At 40.1% G+C, this 16,592-nt stretch overlaps 2 protein-coding genes across 4 annotated transcripts in view; one reads left to right on the forward strand and one right to left on the reverse strand.

Moving 5' to 3' along the window:
- Positions 1-1,999: 1,999 nt before the first annotated feature.
- Positions 2,000-4,861, reverse strand: LOC118472108 (protein ALP1-like). Its single transcript, XM_035959303.1, has 2 exons — positions 3,306-4,861; positions 2,000-3,213 (listed from the first exon to the last, which is right to left on the reverse strand). Exons 1-2 carry the CDS (start codon positions 3,810-3,812, stop codon positions 2,449-2,451), a joined length of 1,272 nt encoding a protein of 423 aa, XP_035815196.1. The 5' UTR covers positions 3,813-4,861; the 3' UTR covers positions 2,000-2,448.
- A 3,908-nt stretch (positions 4,862-8,769) lies between these two features.
- The window catches only part of LOC118472110 (uncharacterized), a 37,398-nt gene continuing 29,575 nt past the window's right edge, over positions 8,770-16,592 (forward strand). For 2 of the 3 annotated variants that reach the window (XM_035959308.1, XM_035959307.1), the window contains exons 1-9: positions 8,770-9,280; positions 10,055-10,463; positions 10,556-10,627; positions 10,954-11,016; positions 11,594-11,779; positions 12,322-12,688; positions 13,399-13,487; positions 14,504-15,253; positions 15,478-15,750. In XM_035959308.1, the coding sequence (XP_035815201.1) occupies positions 8,898-9,280; positions 10,055-10,463; positions 10,556-10,627; positions 10,954-11,016; positions 11,594-11,779; positions 12,322-12,688; positions 13,399-13,487; positions 14,504-15,253; positions 15,478-15,750 (2,592 nt within the window). In that variant the 5' untranslated portion in view covers positions 8,770-8,897. The remainder of the gene's footprint in view (positions 9,281-10,054; positions 10,464-10,555; positions 10,628-10,953; positions 11,017-11,593; positions 11,780-12,321; positions 12,689-13,398; positions 13,488-14,503; positions 15,254-15,477; positions 15,751-16,592) is intronic. The other variant, XM_035959309.1, reaches the window with a different exon arrangement.

Consider the following 16,592-nt stretch of genomic DNA (forward strand, 5'->3'; position numbering starts at 1 on the left):
TAGGAGTATATATGTAGTGTTCACATCTAATTGCATTCAATTCCAGCTGTTAAAGATTTAGGATCTCAAAATCAAGTTCCAGACATGTTACTTCCTCATTCTGAATTATTCAAAGTTTACTTCTGTGATGTTAGAATGTTTGGAATACTGAAGATTCACTTTAGTTATGACAATATGATTGGAGTACATTACTCATATAGTTATATCTCGGAAACCAATTAGAGAACTAATATACTAGGTCAGAGATGGAGTACCCATGTATAGGGAGCCCCATTTTTTTCTACTATAGTACTTGTTATTTGGTACTTTCGGTTTGCAAATGCTTCGAATCTTTTACCACTTTATTTGTTCAGAATACTTGGCACCTGCAGCACAAACCACCCTTTACTTTGCCCATGGCTAGTTATTTAGGATGTGTTTGGTTGCGGGACAAATGAGGACGGAATAGAATGATCCCTGGGTTGGGCGATGAAATGATTTCTGGTATTGTTTGGTCGGAGGGATGAGATGGTCCTTGTTTTTTGTTTGGTTAGAGGTATAACCGGGGATGGATTGGTCTTGTCCTTTGTTTGGTTTGAGAGATAACTGTTACACTTGTCCTTCACAAAAAATGGAATTCAGTCAAAATGCTTGCAGTCATTGCCCCCATCTCATGATATGTTACAACTAATATTAAGTCCACAAAACACACATATTATTAATTCCACACAATACATAATAATGTGTTCTAGCATTACACATAATACCAAGTTTAAGGTTTCCACAAAATCTGCATGTACTTAGACCACATTTCATTGTTTGATGTGGTTCAAGCAAAAGAACTGCCCAAGCCTATCTACTAATTGCCCTCACACTCCTGGGTACACATAATATCAAGTTCAAGGCTTCTACAAAATCCATACGTACATAGATCACAATTCATTGTTCGATGTAGTTCAAGCAAAAGAACCCTCCAAGCCTACCTACCAATTGCCCTCACACTCCTGGGAACTTTTCACTGATGAAATTGCGAGCCTAGATTAACTTATGGTCGAATGGCAACTTGTTGAAGGCTCTAGCAATGTGAGGGTGCGCCACCAGATAATTGAAATACAGAGATATGTGGTTCTGCTCAAAACCTGCAAAGTTTTGCAAATTGTCAAAAAATATGTTACAATAGTTTTCAGGTTTTAGGTTACAATAGTTTTTATTGGACAAATAGATCAATAGAAAATAGGTTACAAAATCTGAAGTTAAGAACAAAGCACACACACCTGGAAGGTTTATCAAACTGTCAAAAAGATCATCTGGCACATCAGTGCCCCCCTGTGGCAACCTTCTCAATAGCATTGGATAAGGTATCCCCGACACTTTTGAATGGAGCAATCAACCCCTCCTCTTCACTATCACGTTTTTTTGCCTTCTTCCTGGTCTTGCTTGTAGAAGATGTTGTGGCATTATCATCACAACTGGACATCCTTTTAGTGAAAGCATGTGCCATCACCTCTTCATTTTGAACTTCATCATCTTCACCTAAAGCTGCACTAGAATCCTTTGCAAACTTACCTGTGGCCATGGTGTTTCCAAATATTGTTTGCATCTCAGCAAAGTGTTCAAGAGGCTTGTTTAAACAATCAGCATCATTCTTGTGATCCTACATTTGGATTATTATAAATCTGCATTATGTGTACATAAGTCTGAAAGTTGAGATATGTGTAATAGGAAGATGAGAGAGTTGCCAAGAAGCAGTAACAAAGGAACAACCTATCTTCATCCCATATTGCAGATCATACACATATTGCAGGTAGAACATATTGCAGATTGAACACATATAGCAGATTATACACATATTGCAGATTGAACACATATTGCAGGTAGAAGAAATAATACCTTAACATAGCCATTATAGTGCTCTTCATCCAAAGTAATAGTAAAACTATCTTCATCCCAGCCTGTACCACTCACTTTTCTTATCCTATTTATCTTGGCAAACCTTCTGGACCAAGTTTTCAGATGATTTTTGATCTGCTCGCCATTGAGGGCAGTTTGGAACTTTTCATTGATAGCTTTTGCACAACTGTTGTAGTGAACTTTCTTAAAACCAGACGATGTCCTTTCGCCACTTGACACCACATTGGTAAGGTAGGACAACATGAAAGAGGACATTGCTGATGTCCAGGTAGCATGCCCATTAGTGAAGCCTTGTCCTTCAGCTTCCATTTCTTCCCTACAAGTTTCAGGATCATACCAATCAGCAAACAATACTTCCTTACAATAACATAGCAACATTAAAATTAGCAAACAATACTTCCTTACAATGACATAGCAACATTAAAATCAGCAAACAATATGCCCTTACAATAACATAGCATCCTTACAAATAGTTCTTACAAATAAAAGATAGTAGCCAATACATCCTTGCAATAACATAGCATCCTTACAAATGGTTCTTACAAATATTACAAGATACTAGTTTCCGTTGTAGTTCTGATGGTCTGTCCACATCTGGTCTGCAATTCCTTGCCTCAAAGCAACCATAGCAGCATGCTCACTTGCTTGGCCAACTAAAGATGTAGCATGACTGTTACTAGGCCAATTAGAATCTTGTATAATAAACTCATCACTCCCATCTTGTATGACCCAATTATGAATGATACAACAAGCAACAACAATATCAACTTGTGTTGGAAAAGGGAAGAAAGGAGATGCATCATCTAAAATCTTGAATCTTCTCTTCAATGACCCGAATGCACGCTCAACTGTGACGCGAAGAGATGAGTGCCTTAGATTAAACAACTCTTTCTCGTTCTGTACGGGATTATTGCCCCATTCGTTTAAATGGTATCTCACGCCACGGAAAGGAGGCAAGAATCCTGGTTTTGCTCCATATCCCGCATCAACTAGGTAGAATTTACCTAAAATACAATGATAATATAATATATATATATATATTATGGTCATAATTCCATAAACATTGTCATTTACAAGCAAATAAGTGAAACTATTACCTTGTGGAACGCGAAGGCCATCCACACGTTCTAAAGCATCTCGTAATACATTAGCATCATGAGCTGTTCCCTCCCAACCAGCCAACACATAAGTGAAGCGTAGATCAAAATCTACAGCCGCCATTACATTTTGAGTCGCATAGGACTTCCTACCACGAAAGGCATGCTCCATATCTCTAGGAACAGTGGCTCTTACATGTGTACCATCAATAGCTCCAATACAATCCTAGTTTAAGGGCAATACAAGCATGAAACATTAGGGGCCATATGTGCAACATGAATATATACCTAAAAACAAAAGAGTGATAAGTTTCACACCTTAAAATACGGATCCCATCTGTAGTTCCCTGCTATTTTGGTTGGAGTGTCCAATGAAGGTGGCCTAATTAGTTCCCCACGTAGCTCACCAATTGCACGAAGAACTTTATTGAAACATCGACTAACTGTTTCCCCAGATCTACCAAAATTCGTGCCAATCAACCTATTTCTAAGGTTATGCCCAACTGTATTTAGAAACATGGCCACTTGTTGTTCAACACACATATGGATAGTGTCCTGAAGTAAACCACGCTCTCTAAAATGTTTAGTTAGGTGAAAGAAACAAGCCCTTTTCATTCTAATCATGTTTATACATGTGTCATCCCTCCAAATCTTTGTGTTGAGATATTCAATTCTAGTTCTATCCCTTTCATGCATTGGTGCATAGGTAATCCCAGTCCTCCTTGCATTTCGTTTTCTTTTTCTAGAATGAATAATCATAGCCATCATTGACAGTAATATATGTGCAGCAGCAACACAAACTATAACCTTGGTCTTCTTATCCATCTACATGTAAGCATCAAATCCAAAAAAAACATATGGCATGTCATGATGAATCTGGAATCATATCAATATTTGGGGAAATAATCTCAAGCAAACAACAATCATGTAGAATTGATATATAGGTGTACAATCAAGTGTTCATGCAAACTGTCCATAATAACAAAATATAAGTGTTAACTGCATGTATGCATCGGACTTGTACCTAAAACACATTCAACATTTTTTCCCTGCTGAACATTTATCAAAATATAAGTTTTTTATAATTTAATTTATCTACTCCTATATATTTCATACTTTTGTTATACATTTTTATCTTTTTCCTATTTTTAGTTTTATAGACATTATAGTACGCATGAATCTACGATTTCATTTCTTAGATATGGAATATCGCTCTTCTTAATTGAGCTTATTTTTCCATGTGAAGATCGGACATTATTCTCTGAACCTATAACATGGCAAATCAATCCACTACAGACTACAGTACTACTGATGTTGTGGCGAATCAATCCTACTACCTACAGACTACAGTACTACTTGTGATATCAGTCCACCAAAAATCAATCAGACTAGCACCAAAAATCAATTAGACTACAGTACTACAAGTTCTAGAACTCTAGGTGCAGCGTGGATGGACATGGCACCCAGGATCTGGAACTCCAGGTGCAGCGTGGATGTTCAGGCGAGGGACACGAGGCGACGTGAGCAGAGGGAGCAGAAGAAGCAGCGTCGGATGCGAAGCAGAGCTGCGGCGTGCTCTCCACGTCGGCTGCTACCACCACACCGCCGCAGTACGAGCATAACTCGGGTGCCTGGTACGTCGCCACCACGCCCAGGGATGGAGGAGGAAGAGGAGATCAGAGGGGAAGAGGAGAGTAGAGGGGAAAGGGGACTCACCGCTCGAGGGGCCTTGTCCCGCTCTGCACCTGGAGTTCGCCGCTCGCCGGCCAGCGGGGTGAAGGAGCCGGATCTGAGGATGAGAAGGGCTCGTGAGGGGCTTTGTCCCAGGGAGGACGCAATTGTCCGTCCGATTCAGAGGGATGAATAGGGACAATATTCTAGTGATAGTATTTTTGTGGGGATGGTCCCGTCTCAGCCTTGACTCACAACCAAACACTCTAGTGTGTGGGATGGTCCTGTTCCATCCCGTCCTGACCCGCAACCAAACACATCCTTAGTTCTGTTCGCTTATCTCTTCACACAAATATCCCCTCTACTTAGAGAAAAGGTGATTTTTTTGGACATGGACTTGGTTTAAAAAAACTCGAGGGGGGGCGCCCTCCCGGTATAATGCCTGTGGCCGGCACTCAAGGCGCACACAACCCACTGATGACTAAGAAGAGACCGAAACATGGTCTTTAGAGAAAAGGTGATTTTTGGACATGGTTTAAAAAACTCGGCCGGGAGGGAAAGACGGCCCTCCCGGTATAATGCTTGTGGCTGGCACGCAAGACGCACACAACCCACTGATGGCTAAGAAGAGACCGAAACATGGTCCTTAGAGAAAAGGTGATTTTTTGGGACATAGACATGGTTTAAAAAAACTCGACCAGGAGGGAAAGACCGCCCTCCCGGTATAATGCCTGTGGCCAGCACTCAAGGCGCACACAACCCATCGGAGGGTTGCGTGCAGGACATAACCCAGCCGAGAAAATCCTCGTAGCTTGGCCCCCATCACTAGCAGGTCGTCACCGCTCACTCTGCAACGGCCCAACCGGAAGGTGGCGCGCAGGACATAACCCGGGAGTAGGCGGGGCACCGCGAGGGAATATTTTTAACCAAGCCAGAAATTTGCCCCTGAGGGGGATCAAACCTAGGAGGCTTGGACCTGGAGGTGCTACTCGGAAACATTTAACCACTTGGCTAAAAACCCTTTCGCACATGGACATGGTTTAAAAACACCACAACTTTGACCATTGATTTCTGTTGGAAACTCAATGTTTACATACGTCCAACTAAAATCATGACATCTTAATACATATGAAGGTGTCACAAGTTAAACTTGAACTGGTATATTACATGCTCTTGAAAGAGTCACTTCTGCGATTGGAGTGTTAAATAGAAGACAAGAATTAGTTGTCAAGAACATTTTTGGCTGCACCTGATAAAAATAATGGTTGCCTAGGTAACATTTGTCAAAGTTGACAAATATCTGTGAATGGCGATTGTAGACATAAGGTATACATGCTCATACATGTATGCTCCATATTTTAGTTTTTTATATGTTGACCTCAGTAGATACAAACATATTTGCTGTTTGATGTTTTTGAAATTATTTAGCTCGTCTTCAAAATGTTGTCTCCAATCTTATTAAAAATTCTAGTGATACATTTAAAATGTGTACTATGGCTCATTTGTCTTGATCAGGCAATCCTCTATGTGTTGTGGCTGGAATTGTGGCCTATGGGTATCCATCCCTTCCTCTAAAAAGCGTCGGCTCTTTTAGCGGTGAAGCTAAAACGTTTCAAATGAGCCAAACCGGGCTCTGATACCACTTGTAGGAAACGGGTGACGCCTAAGAGGGGGGGTGAATTAGGACTTCTAAAACTTTTACTAAACTAGGCCACAATTAAATCCCTAGAGCAAAACCTATGCAAGTAATCAAACTAGAGTGTGCAAACTAGGTTTTGTCTAAGTGTTGCTATCTCTACCGCAAAGGCTAAGTTTCAATCTACACTAAATAAGTATGACTACAAGATTGAAACTTAAATGCTCAATATAAATGCGGAATGTAAAGAGCTAAGTAGAGAAGCAAACTCTCGTGGATGACGCCGATATTTTTACCGAGGTATCCGGAACCACGCAAGGTCCCGACTAATCCTCGTTGGTGCCCCTACGCAAAGGGAAGCCCACGCGAGGGCCAAGCACCACGGTCGAGTAACTCCGTAGAGAGCCGCAGGCCTTCTCCACGCGCAAGTGGTGCTCCGCTTCCGGCTCCTCTCGGACGCTCCCCGTCGTCTCCACTATCGAGCTTCCGGCCGAAAACGCCGCGGGCCTCGTTCCCTCTGGTACACGGTGGCGGTCGTGACACAAACGCGGTTGTCACGGTCTCGCAAGACTCTCGCCCCACTCGGTACAATTACAACGGCTCGCGCAAGAGCCGAGGGGTTGTGTGGTTTTACAAAACTCACTCAACTAACTAGGGTTCACCTAGAGCAAGCACTAAAGCGGTCTAACTAACCTAAGCACTTCGCAAAGCACCTACACTAATTACCGAGTGATTCTATTAAGCACTTGGGTGTTTGAGCTCTTGGAAATATGCACTATATGTCTTGGTATGTTGCTTGGGCTCCCACACTTGAGAATGGCCGGTTGGGGTGGTATTTATAGCCTCCACACCCCAAACTAGCCGTTGGACAGAAAGCAGCAGCTTTCTGTCGTCGGGTGCACCAGACAGTCCGGTGCACCACCGGACATCCACTGTGCAGTGTCCGGTGCACGCCACGTCAGCCGACCGTTGGCGCCTGTAGCAGTCGACCGTTGGATCCGACCGTTGCCGTCTGTCCGGTGCACACCGGACAGTCCGGTGCTGACCCACCGGACAGACCGGTGCTACAGCCAGAGAGCGCCTGTCTGTGGCCTCTCTGCGCAGACTGTCCGGTGCCACACCGGACAGTCCGGTGCACACCGGACAGCACTGTCCGGTGCGCCACCAGGCGCTGGCTGACAGCCCGCATCTTGGATTCCTTTGCTGATTTCTTCGGGCTTCTTTTGTACTTGAGTATTGGACTCCTATGCATCTTTTTATGTCTTCTTTTGAGGTGTTGCATCCTCATTGTCTTGGTCCAATTCTCTTCGTATCCTGTGAACTATAATTATAAACACTAGCAAACATATTAGTCCACATATTGTGTTAATCATCAAACACCAAAACTCAATTAGCCAAAAGGCCTGGGGTCCATTTTCCTTACAGTTTAGCTTAGTAGCGGTCGGCTGTTCAATTTGAGAAAGGCCCATCTCCTGATTGTCTCAAATCATGCAATGGAAGTTATTGTATTTGCATTCAGTCTGTAAATTTAAGCAAGTTTCTGTAAATAAATATCTTGAACCTAATCTAAGCGTTCAGGAAAATCAATTGGTACTTCAACAAAAGATCATGCACCTTGCGAACAGCGAAACATGTGTTATTGTTTACAACGAAAAAGGTGTAATAAGGGCCCAAATGATGGGCACTCCTACAACTGAACCATATCCTTCATGATTCCTTTGGCCTATATCTGTCTCCTTTTATTGCTACTATATTGTAGGCTAAAAAAGAAACCTATGAAGGTGTTGAGAAGAATGAGTTAAATAAAGTGGAATCATACCATATTTTGCTCTTTTTGTTGTTGCCTGTTAACACATCTGAAATTCTGAACTAACATGGAACATTGAGGTCGATAAAATATATGATGTTTATTTTTATATAATCTTTGTGTACTAACATTTTGTCGTAAAAAATAGATTAATGTACAAGATGTCGACATATTTGCTTATGATTAAACATTCTATATTTACTCTTTAGAAATAATTTGTACGATATTAATAATGTTTGTTCGACATCAGTGTAATATATTTGGGTTGACGTATTTATAATAATATTGCGTATTTATATCATGATCATTGTACTCACGTCGCCCGTCGCTAGGGTCCTTAGTCGTTGAAGGCTCGTCAATTTGCGTTCCGTGGCATCGTACGGGCACATAGCTAGTATTGTATATATATATATATAAACTGGTTTATTAAAAATAAAAAAATAACCGTGTCGAGCTAGACTAACACGTGCCGAGACGACGACTTAAGCACGACTCACGTCATTATTAAATAAGTCGGGCCTCGTGCTGGTCCATTGGACATGGTCTATTTAATCATCTATTGTTAGAATGAACTATATGCTAGTATAGATATATAAAATTCGAGATATAAAATTAAAATTTCATTTATTTTAAAATATAAAAGGGAAAACAAGATACCTCTCGAGCCCACCTTCCTCTTTGTCTCAAAAGGAAAAAGAAGACCGCATCCCCCGGAACTCAGGATCCCCGTGGGGCTCTCCGTGCCTGATGCCACCATTGGCAAAACCCTGAAAGCCCTAAACCTTCCGAGACAACCATGGACGAGCTCGTGTCGGTGGCGCTGGAGGAGGTGTGCGCGCGCCTCGCGCCGGGGATCCCCGTCGTGGACCTATGGCCAGCGCTCCGTGGCACGCTCGATGCGACGGGGCTCCCGCTAGGCCCAGCAGTCAAGCGCGCCCTGTGGGCTCGCATCCTTGCGCTCCGCGTCGTCAACCTGGTGGAGGGGGATGGGGACGGGGTGCCCATCTCTGCCGGAGACCCGGCGGAGAAGGACTTCGAGGAGGCCGAACGGCGGGGCATGCGGCTCGTGGCAAGCGCGGGGATCAGGGACAACTTCCTGGGGTTATACGAGCGCAGATTCGCGAAGTCGGAGTTGAGTGCCGTCCAGAAGGCGACGTTGGAGTGTGTTGCGGCAAGCAGGTGCAAATCCGCAACAATGGTTTTTGAGCAAATATATAATTGGTACACCGTCTGTTTTAATTTCATTAATCAGTCTGGGGGTTGGGTATTTGTGACTTGATAGGAATTGGAAAATGTTCAATATGTAAATCACTTAATTTACGTGCCTATAGATGTTTTTTCCTCCAACGCGCAGGAGCATCATATATATTAAGAAGAAAAGAGTAGTACAAAGTCCAAAGCGTGCCTTGAACCCTAAACCCTAAACGTGCCTATATATTTTGTTACCTTGCAAAAGAGAATTTATGTTATAATGTACAGATTTAAAGCCACAGAGAAGCAATTTGTTCCCTTTTATATAGCTGTACACAGTACATAGCAGTTCCCTTAAAAATTTAAGTATTGATTATGAGTATTTCTTTATGCCCATATGCTTATTTTTCAAATGGTGCATGCCCGACTTATGTGTCAAACGGAAGATGAGCTTCTTTATAGGGATCATACCCTAAAGTTTGTATCTTTGGTTTAACTGTCCAAATGCATGGACATATGGTGACTTGGAAATTCTTGTTGTTAGCACAGCCCATATATTTATGAACACTGTCAGCTGTTTCATTTATCCACAAATTACTAGTATTATTGACATTGTCCAACAGAATGGTTATTAGTCTTTGTTGCACTTTTGTATTGTTTCCAATTTTTAACCTGTTCACGTAATGTGGTATGTTCATGTACAGATTCTTTATCTTAATTTTAACTATGATTGTGGTTTCTTACATCATGTTTTCGTTATAGGACTTCAGGGGTACCACAGAGTGAACTTTGCAAAAAATTTAGAATGAAAGGAAACAATTTCCATTTTATTGCAAAGAGTCTTGAATCACAACGACTAATAGTTAGACAATCAACTATTATAAAGATGAAAGATCACGGAGCTGAGAGGGAAGATGCCTCGCAGAATAAACATATTATCAATACCAATTCACTATATCTCTCCCGATATGCCAAGGACTTGAATATGACTTCACAGCAAAGAATTGAGATTACAAAGCCTGAACTACTTGGGAGCAATGAAGAGGCCAATGTAGATGCTTTCCGAGTAGATGGAGCTTTTGATGTTAACTCCAAGAATGATATATCTATTCATGATTATCTTCCAGCAATGAAAGCCATATGTGATAAACTTGAAGAAGCAAGTGGAAAGGTCGACTGCTCTCACATTTTCCCTATTAAAGCTATGCTGGTATTTGCACCAAAATTTTCCAATTTGCTAATTTGCTTGATTATTTCCCCTAGGCTCTTGTTGTGTCAGATATAAAAGTTGATCTCGACTACAGGATGGCATATGGGCACAGAGCATGGAGAAATGTAAGCCTGCTTGAAATCAGCTACGGTGTGTTTGGTTTGAGGAACCAACTTTTTCTATGTGTTCCTCCATCATGAGACATTGGGATCTTTTCGATGCTTCTAGGGGATGCCATCATTCCTCATTTTTGTACTCAACATTTGCTTGTGATGAATGATTGATCAGGTGGTGATACGTGAATTGATTCCATTCCTCATACTGAGCAAAGTAGATTAGGTTTGGATAGTTCATTCAACATTCTGCTCCTCAAACCAAACACCCCAAGTTTACACTATCTCTGTCGGTCCTTCATTTTCATGGGTTGTTACTTAAATGGCCTATTCTTCAGGTATTGCATAGATTAATAGATGCACGACTTGTGGAGATATTTGATGCCGAAGATGATGATAAGGTGATGCTAATCTCTTGCTATTTAATGCCACTTTCTAATACTTTTTTGGAGTTCATTCTCTCAGTTCCTAACACTTCCCGTCAGGATTGAAATGCTAGTTCAAATATGTAATTAAAAGACTGTTAGACTTTTATAAGTGTAGTTTGTCATAGAATTTCCAGTAACTTGAGTCACAGTTTATTAACATGATTCCGTACCCCAGTTTAGATGCTACTCCAAACATGCATATGTTTTTGGACTGAAGAGGTAATGGCATGCAATTCCACAGGCGATGAGAGCGCAGAGAATGAGGAAAGAGAAAAAGACCTAGCTCTGTTACCATTTGGAATGAGTGAAAACCCTAACCCTAATCCAGGGTTGGGTGTATATTATATAGAGTAGTTAGGTGGGCCAAGCCCATTACACTGGGGGTAAACAAATTTATACTTTGTTCTGGGTCCGCCCCTGAGTGTAGATAATCTGGCTAGGCTTACACCACATGGAAGATTCACTCTGCACTGCACCATGCCTGCTTTAATACTTTTCTGTTTCACACACATTCTTAAGCAACAAGCTATAATGTTATTCCATGTTTCAGGTTGTCCGTTGTTTGCGTCTACTGAAAAATTTTGATCCAAATGAGTTTCAGCCAAAAAGTATAGCTTCAAATTTTAAATTTGTTAAAAAAGGTCAGGCAACTGATCAAATTTTGGAACTTCCATTAGAGAACTGTATATATGATATGATCAGTAGCCAAGGGACAAAAGGTATTACACTTGTTGAGGTACTTCTCTGAACCTTGAATTGGCGCAACTTTGTGGTATTATGTGTTTTAAATTATATGCTAGACTGGTTCTTACTTTATCCTACTATTGCAGTGCTGTTGTGCTTCCTTTTGAGTTATACATGTTACGTTACCTAATTTCTTATTCAATACTTGATTATGGTTGCCTAAACCTGAAGATATTTGTTTCGCTTGGCTGTGGACTAGTTTCAGCAATAGGTTATTTTATTTAGGGACATGTTAACATGAATAATTTCTCATGCAAAGGTAGAGCAGCTTCCGGGTACAGTAATGGCATTTTTACTTGACCGGTTGACCCAATAAGCCAATATGCTTCCTAGTGGAAAACAGACCCATGAGCAAAAGCTCCTTGCCTTGAACGTTGAACCCCAGAATTCATTGATGATCAATATATGGAGAAGCTTGAATACATATCATTATGTGATAGAGATTTTGTTTGCTTATGTCATCTGATTGGGATGATAATTTGTTTTTGTTTATCTTAAAATTAGTAACTAATGTCTAATACAACTTCTGATTAGATTAGCAAACATCTTGGACTCAACAATTCAAAAAAACTTCATAAACGAGTATCATCCATGCTAAAAAAATTCAACCTAACATGGGAAGCAGAAGTTCCAGACAAGACATCGCAGTACCGAATTTGGACTTCAAAAAACTTCTCACTCTACAAAGCTGGTACTGCTCTGCAAAATTTTGAGGCACTCTCAGAAGACTGTGATGATTGTTCGGATTTGTGGTCCCTAGTTTCATCTAAAGATTTGGAATCACCTAGTTCACAGGGCAAATTACTCTTGCTTGAAGAAGAGAACCATGACAAACCAATTGGACATCATATCCAGAACAACCGTGATGCTTCTGCTGCAGTTTCCCAGTTAGTTGAAGAAGGTACAATTACTTAGATTTGCACAATTTTTTTCTCTTCATTTGGTTAAGGTTCTGTGGTTAATATATCTGGGGATTGCCATGCTGCAGTAAGAGCTCGCAGTTTCTGTACTGTCTATAAACTGTGCCATGTTTGACTTTAAGATCACTAGTAGATCCATAGAGCTTTATGCTTTTTCGAAGCATATATCTATTAATGCATCTATACTTCTATAGCTGGACAATATAATCTGTTTCAAATCCTGCATATATTTTCCTCACAGAGTCATATTTTATTTAAATCACGAAGGGTGTGCTCTTTGGTTGTCTCTCCCAAAGTTCATAAGTTTTTCAGCTAAGGGTGGTTATCAGTTCAAAAAATTTTCAAGTAATACCATGCCCTGACTTTGCGGGCTACTTCTATAGTTCCTGCGTATAGTTAGGGGTGGTAATGGGCTTTACATTTTACACTATAAAATTTGAGGATCGGATCATATTAGAATTAGAATCAGACTCTATTTTCTATTCATTTTTGAACTAAACTTAATTAAGGGCTCAAATGAATTGTGAAGAAACATTTGAATCGTGATGCATTACCACCCCTTTGTATAGTTAAGTTTCTTCATATGGGATTAGTTAATCTTTTTCTTGGCAAACTGGCAAGCTATATATGTTTAGGTTGCAACCAAATTGCTATTAAACTCAATGTAAGTGATCACATGCTTTTTTCCTAGATAAACTTGCTTCGAATCAGAGGAGGCGTCGGTGCCGTCCATTATCTTCTGATGATCAACGCCATAGAAGGATTCTACACATGTTAAAGGTTGCTTCCCAAGTACTTGTCAATCGAGATTCCTTGCATAAATGATCTATCAAATGCAAATGTGTATCTAATTTAATATTTGTGACAGTTCAATATTGAATGTCATGGCATGGAATTTACTGTACATTTGATGCAGTACCTGTTCCATATTTCAGTTGCATTGTGTATGCATCCTGTCATGTGCTGGTCTTATTTATCTTATTATTATTTATTGTTTTTCCTGTACTCGATTATTTCTTGTGTTCGTAATTTGAAATTGCAGAAACAGGTCAGATTTTTCCTAGGTGTTGGCTTTAGGCCAGTATGTTTTTAATGGGGTGGGGTATCCCTGGTTTTTGCATATAGCCATATAGTATGGTGATATGGTACTGATAGTTACTCTAGCATTTCATATTTTTCTTCCAGATAAAACTGTTTCAATTGTACTCCATTATTTTGTATTTTTTCCATATTAAACTATTTTGATCGTTTATATTTCTTCAAAGGGTTGGGCTCTGTATATTTGTGGTCACCATGACCCATGAAACAAGCCTATACTTTGTGGGCTTTGATAAATGTTCACATGCATTCTTGTCCTTGTCACCCTAGGTAATACTATCCCCGTTTTCAAATATATGTTGGTAGTAAAAAAATCTGTGCAGTTAAATCCTCTGATTGTGACAAACTAACGAAGTAAATTGTATGAGTTGGTAGTTTGGATAACTGCCACTGTATTCATTAATTTTTTTTAGCAATATAACAGATTTAAGATTTTACAATTCTTTTATCATTTTCATGTACAATAATTTTCGAAGTGGCATACTGCCATACTGGAGACCACTTGATATATTTTTGAATGGAGCAAGTATTACTACTTAGACAATTCTTTTTAAATCCTAGTCAGAGTTAGTAACAGCAACTTTCAGCTTCCAACATTTCCTTTTTTTGTGTGTTCATGTTCATGCTATCCCTTTGTGTGCCACATGTCTACTTGTATTTGATCATTCTGGTTGTCTTTTCTCTTTTGGGCCCTGCAGAAGAAGAAATTTGTACTGAAGGTGGAGTTACATAAATGGTTAGAACGGCTTGAAAAGAAGGACGGGAAAATAATGGATAGGAAGACATTGACTCGCACGTTGAATAAGCTTCAGCAAGAGGGAAGCTGTAAATGTATCAAAGTCAGTGCTCCATTGGTGACAAATTATGCTCGCAGTCGTCTCTTTGATGTAATACTGCATTCTTCTGTTGGAGACGTGTCACCAGAACTTGTGGAGCAATTTAGGACCAGACAAAGGAACTTTGACACCAAATCTCGCGCAGGTGCAGCAGCTAAAGTGAAGCAAAATCAACATATGACTGCCATACCTGGTCTGAGGATTTCACGCAGAGTTAAAGTTTACAAACCATTACTATTAGAAGCTATGTATGCAAATGGATTCATAGGCGCAAAGATGATTCGAGCAAAGTTATTTCATAAATTTCTGTGGGCTTATGTCAATTCTTTGCCAAATTGGTGCAATGCATTTGGTTGTACCAAAGCAGGGCAGTATGATAAGAGCCTTAATCAATCATGCCTGTTATTTTCTATGGAAGCAGCTATGAAAGAAATGCCCCTTGAACTCTTTCTACAAATTGTTGGGTCAGCAAAGAAGATTGATAACATGATAACGTTGTGTAGGCTTGGAAAAACACTTTCAGAAATACCTACAGAGGAATACAATCAGATCTTGGATACTCATGCCAATGGCCGACTCTCACGTTTAGTAAATATTTTGGACAAGCTCAAGGTAATAAACTTTATTCTTTTCTAATATTTGTAGTTAGCCTTGTGAAAAGCTACAACTTAGGCGTGCTCCTGAAAACTATTACCGAACATTAATCTTAAAGGTTATTCAGTAATTGCTATACTTGGCACATATGTTTGATACTTGCTATATTGTTCAATAATTAATCCTTAATTGCGTAGGCGACTAGGTTGTGACAAACTTACCACTTTATCTATGTTTCACAGCTGGTTCAGCTTGCAAAAGAATTCTTAGAAGATGCTGGTGTATCGTCAAATGCCATGTATACACATTCGATGGAGCTCAGGCCTTACATCGAAGAACCCATGCCAAGAATTCTTCCATCTTCCCAACTGAACAATCATCGGAAAATTCGGCATGATTTTGTACTTTCAAAGAAAGAGTTTGTTGATTCTTATTGGGAAACACTAGAGTGTTGTTATTTAACAGCTGGTTTGGCTGACCCGTTAAGTGCCTTCCCTGGCAGTTCTGTCCCGGAGGTTTGTCTCATCTGCTGTACATCATTGATGCATAGGATTATCGCATACGTTGAATAAATGTACTTAGCGCCTGTTTGTTTGCTCCCCAACTTACATAAGGTAGCTTCTGGGCATGGGCAGTACGGTGAGAAACACCACCCTTGATGCCGAAATAAGTTTCCCATATTTGTGTTTACCATACTGCCCTTGGGCCATAAGCTATCTTATATAAGTATGGATGAAAACAAACAGACCCTTCGAATTTGAATTATCAAATTCCTCAACTTTGAATGCTAATATAGCTGTGTTAACTATTTATATTGACAACTGTGAAAATAGTGACTTGGATTTGACATGAGAAAATTTCATAATATATACTCCCTTAGTTCCAAATTATAAGACATTTTGGCTTTTCTAGATGTAGAACTTTTGCTACGCACTTAGATATACACTATGTCTAGGTTCATAGCTAAAGCAATGTATCTAGTAAAACACACACACGCTATTTTGGCACCACTCCTTAACACACATCTTGTGCGCACACCTAGCCAACCAACCTTCCTCCCACTCCCAAAAAATGACGCGTCCATGCATGACTTGATGTTCCGTTTTAAAAAACATCTACTGAACCGAGTGTCAAAATTGAAAACCGATTTCACCATTGTATTCATCGCGACGAAAGCTTCAAAACTAGATCCTACTTGACATATTTATCTCATAGTTTATCTAGGTCAGTCATTCCATCTTTTAGTCTCAGTCATTCATGAGAATTACTGAGTTAACAGTCGTTTAGCGAATCAACCATTCTATAGAAAACATGCATTACGGGAATGGAAGTGAACAAACTTATTCATTCTATGAAT

Source organism: Zea mays, chromosome 5 (genome assembly GCF_902167145.1).
Source record: "Zea mays cultivar B73 chromosome 5, Zm-B73-REFERENCE-NAM-5.0, whole genome shotgun sequence".
NCBI lineage: Eukaryota > Viridiplantae > Streptophyta > Magnoliopsida > Poales > Poaceae > Zea > Zea mays.

Bases quoted from the DNA above. Each gene is read 5' to 3' on its own strand.
- LOC118472108 (XM_035959303.1), bottom strand. From the start codon at position 3,812: ATGGATAAGAAGACCAAGGTTATAGTTTGTGTTGCTGCTGCACATATA. The intron at 3,214-3,305 runs GTGTGAAACTTA...CCCTTAAACTAG, and splicing joins GATGGGATCCGTATTTTAAG to GATTGTATTGGAGCTATTGA.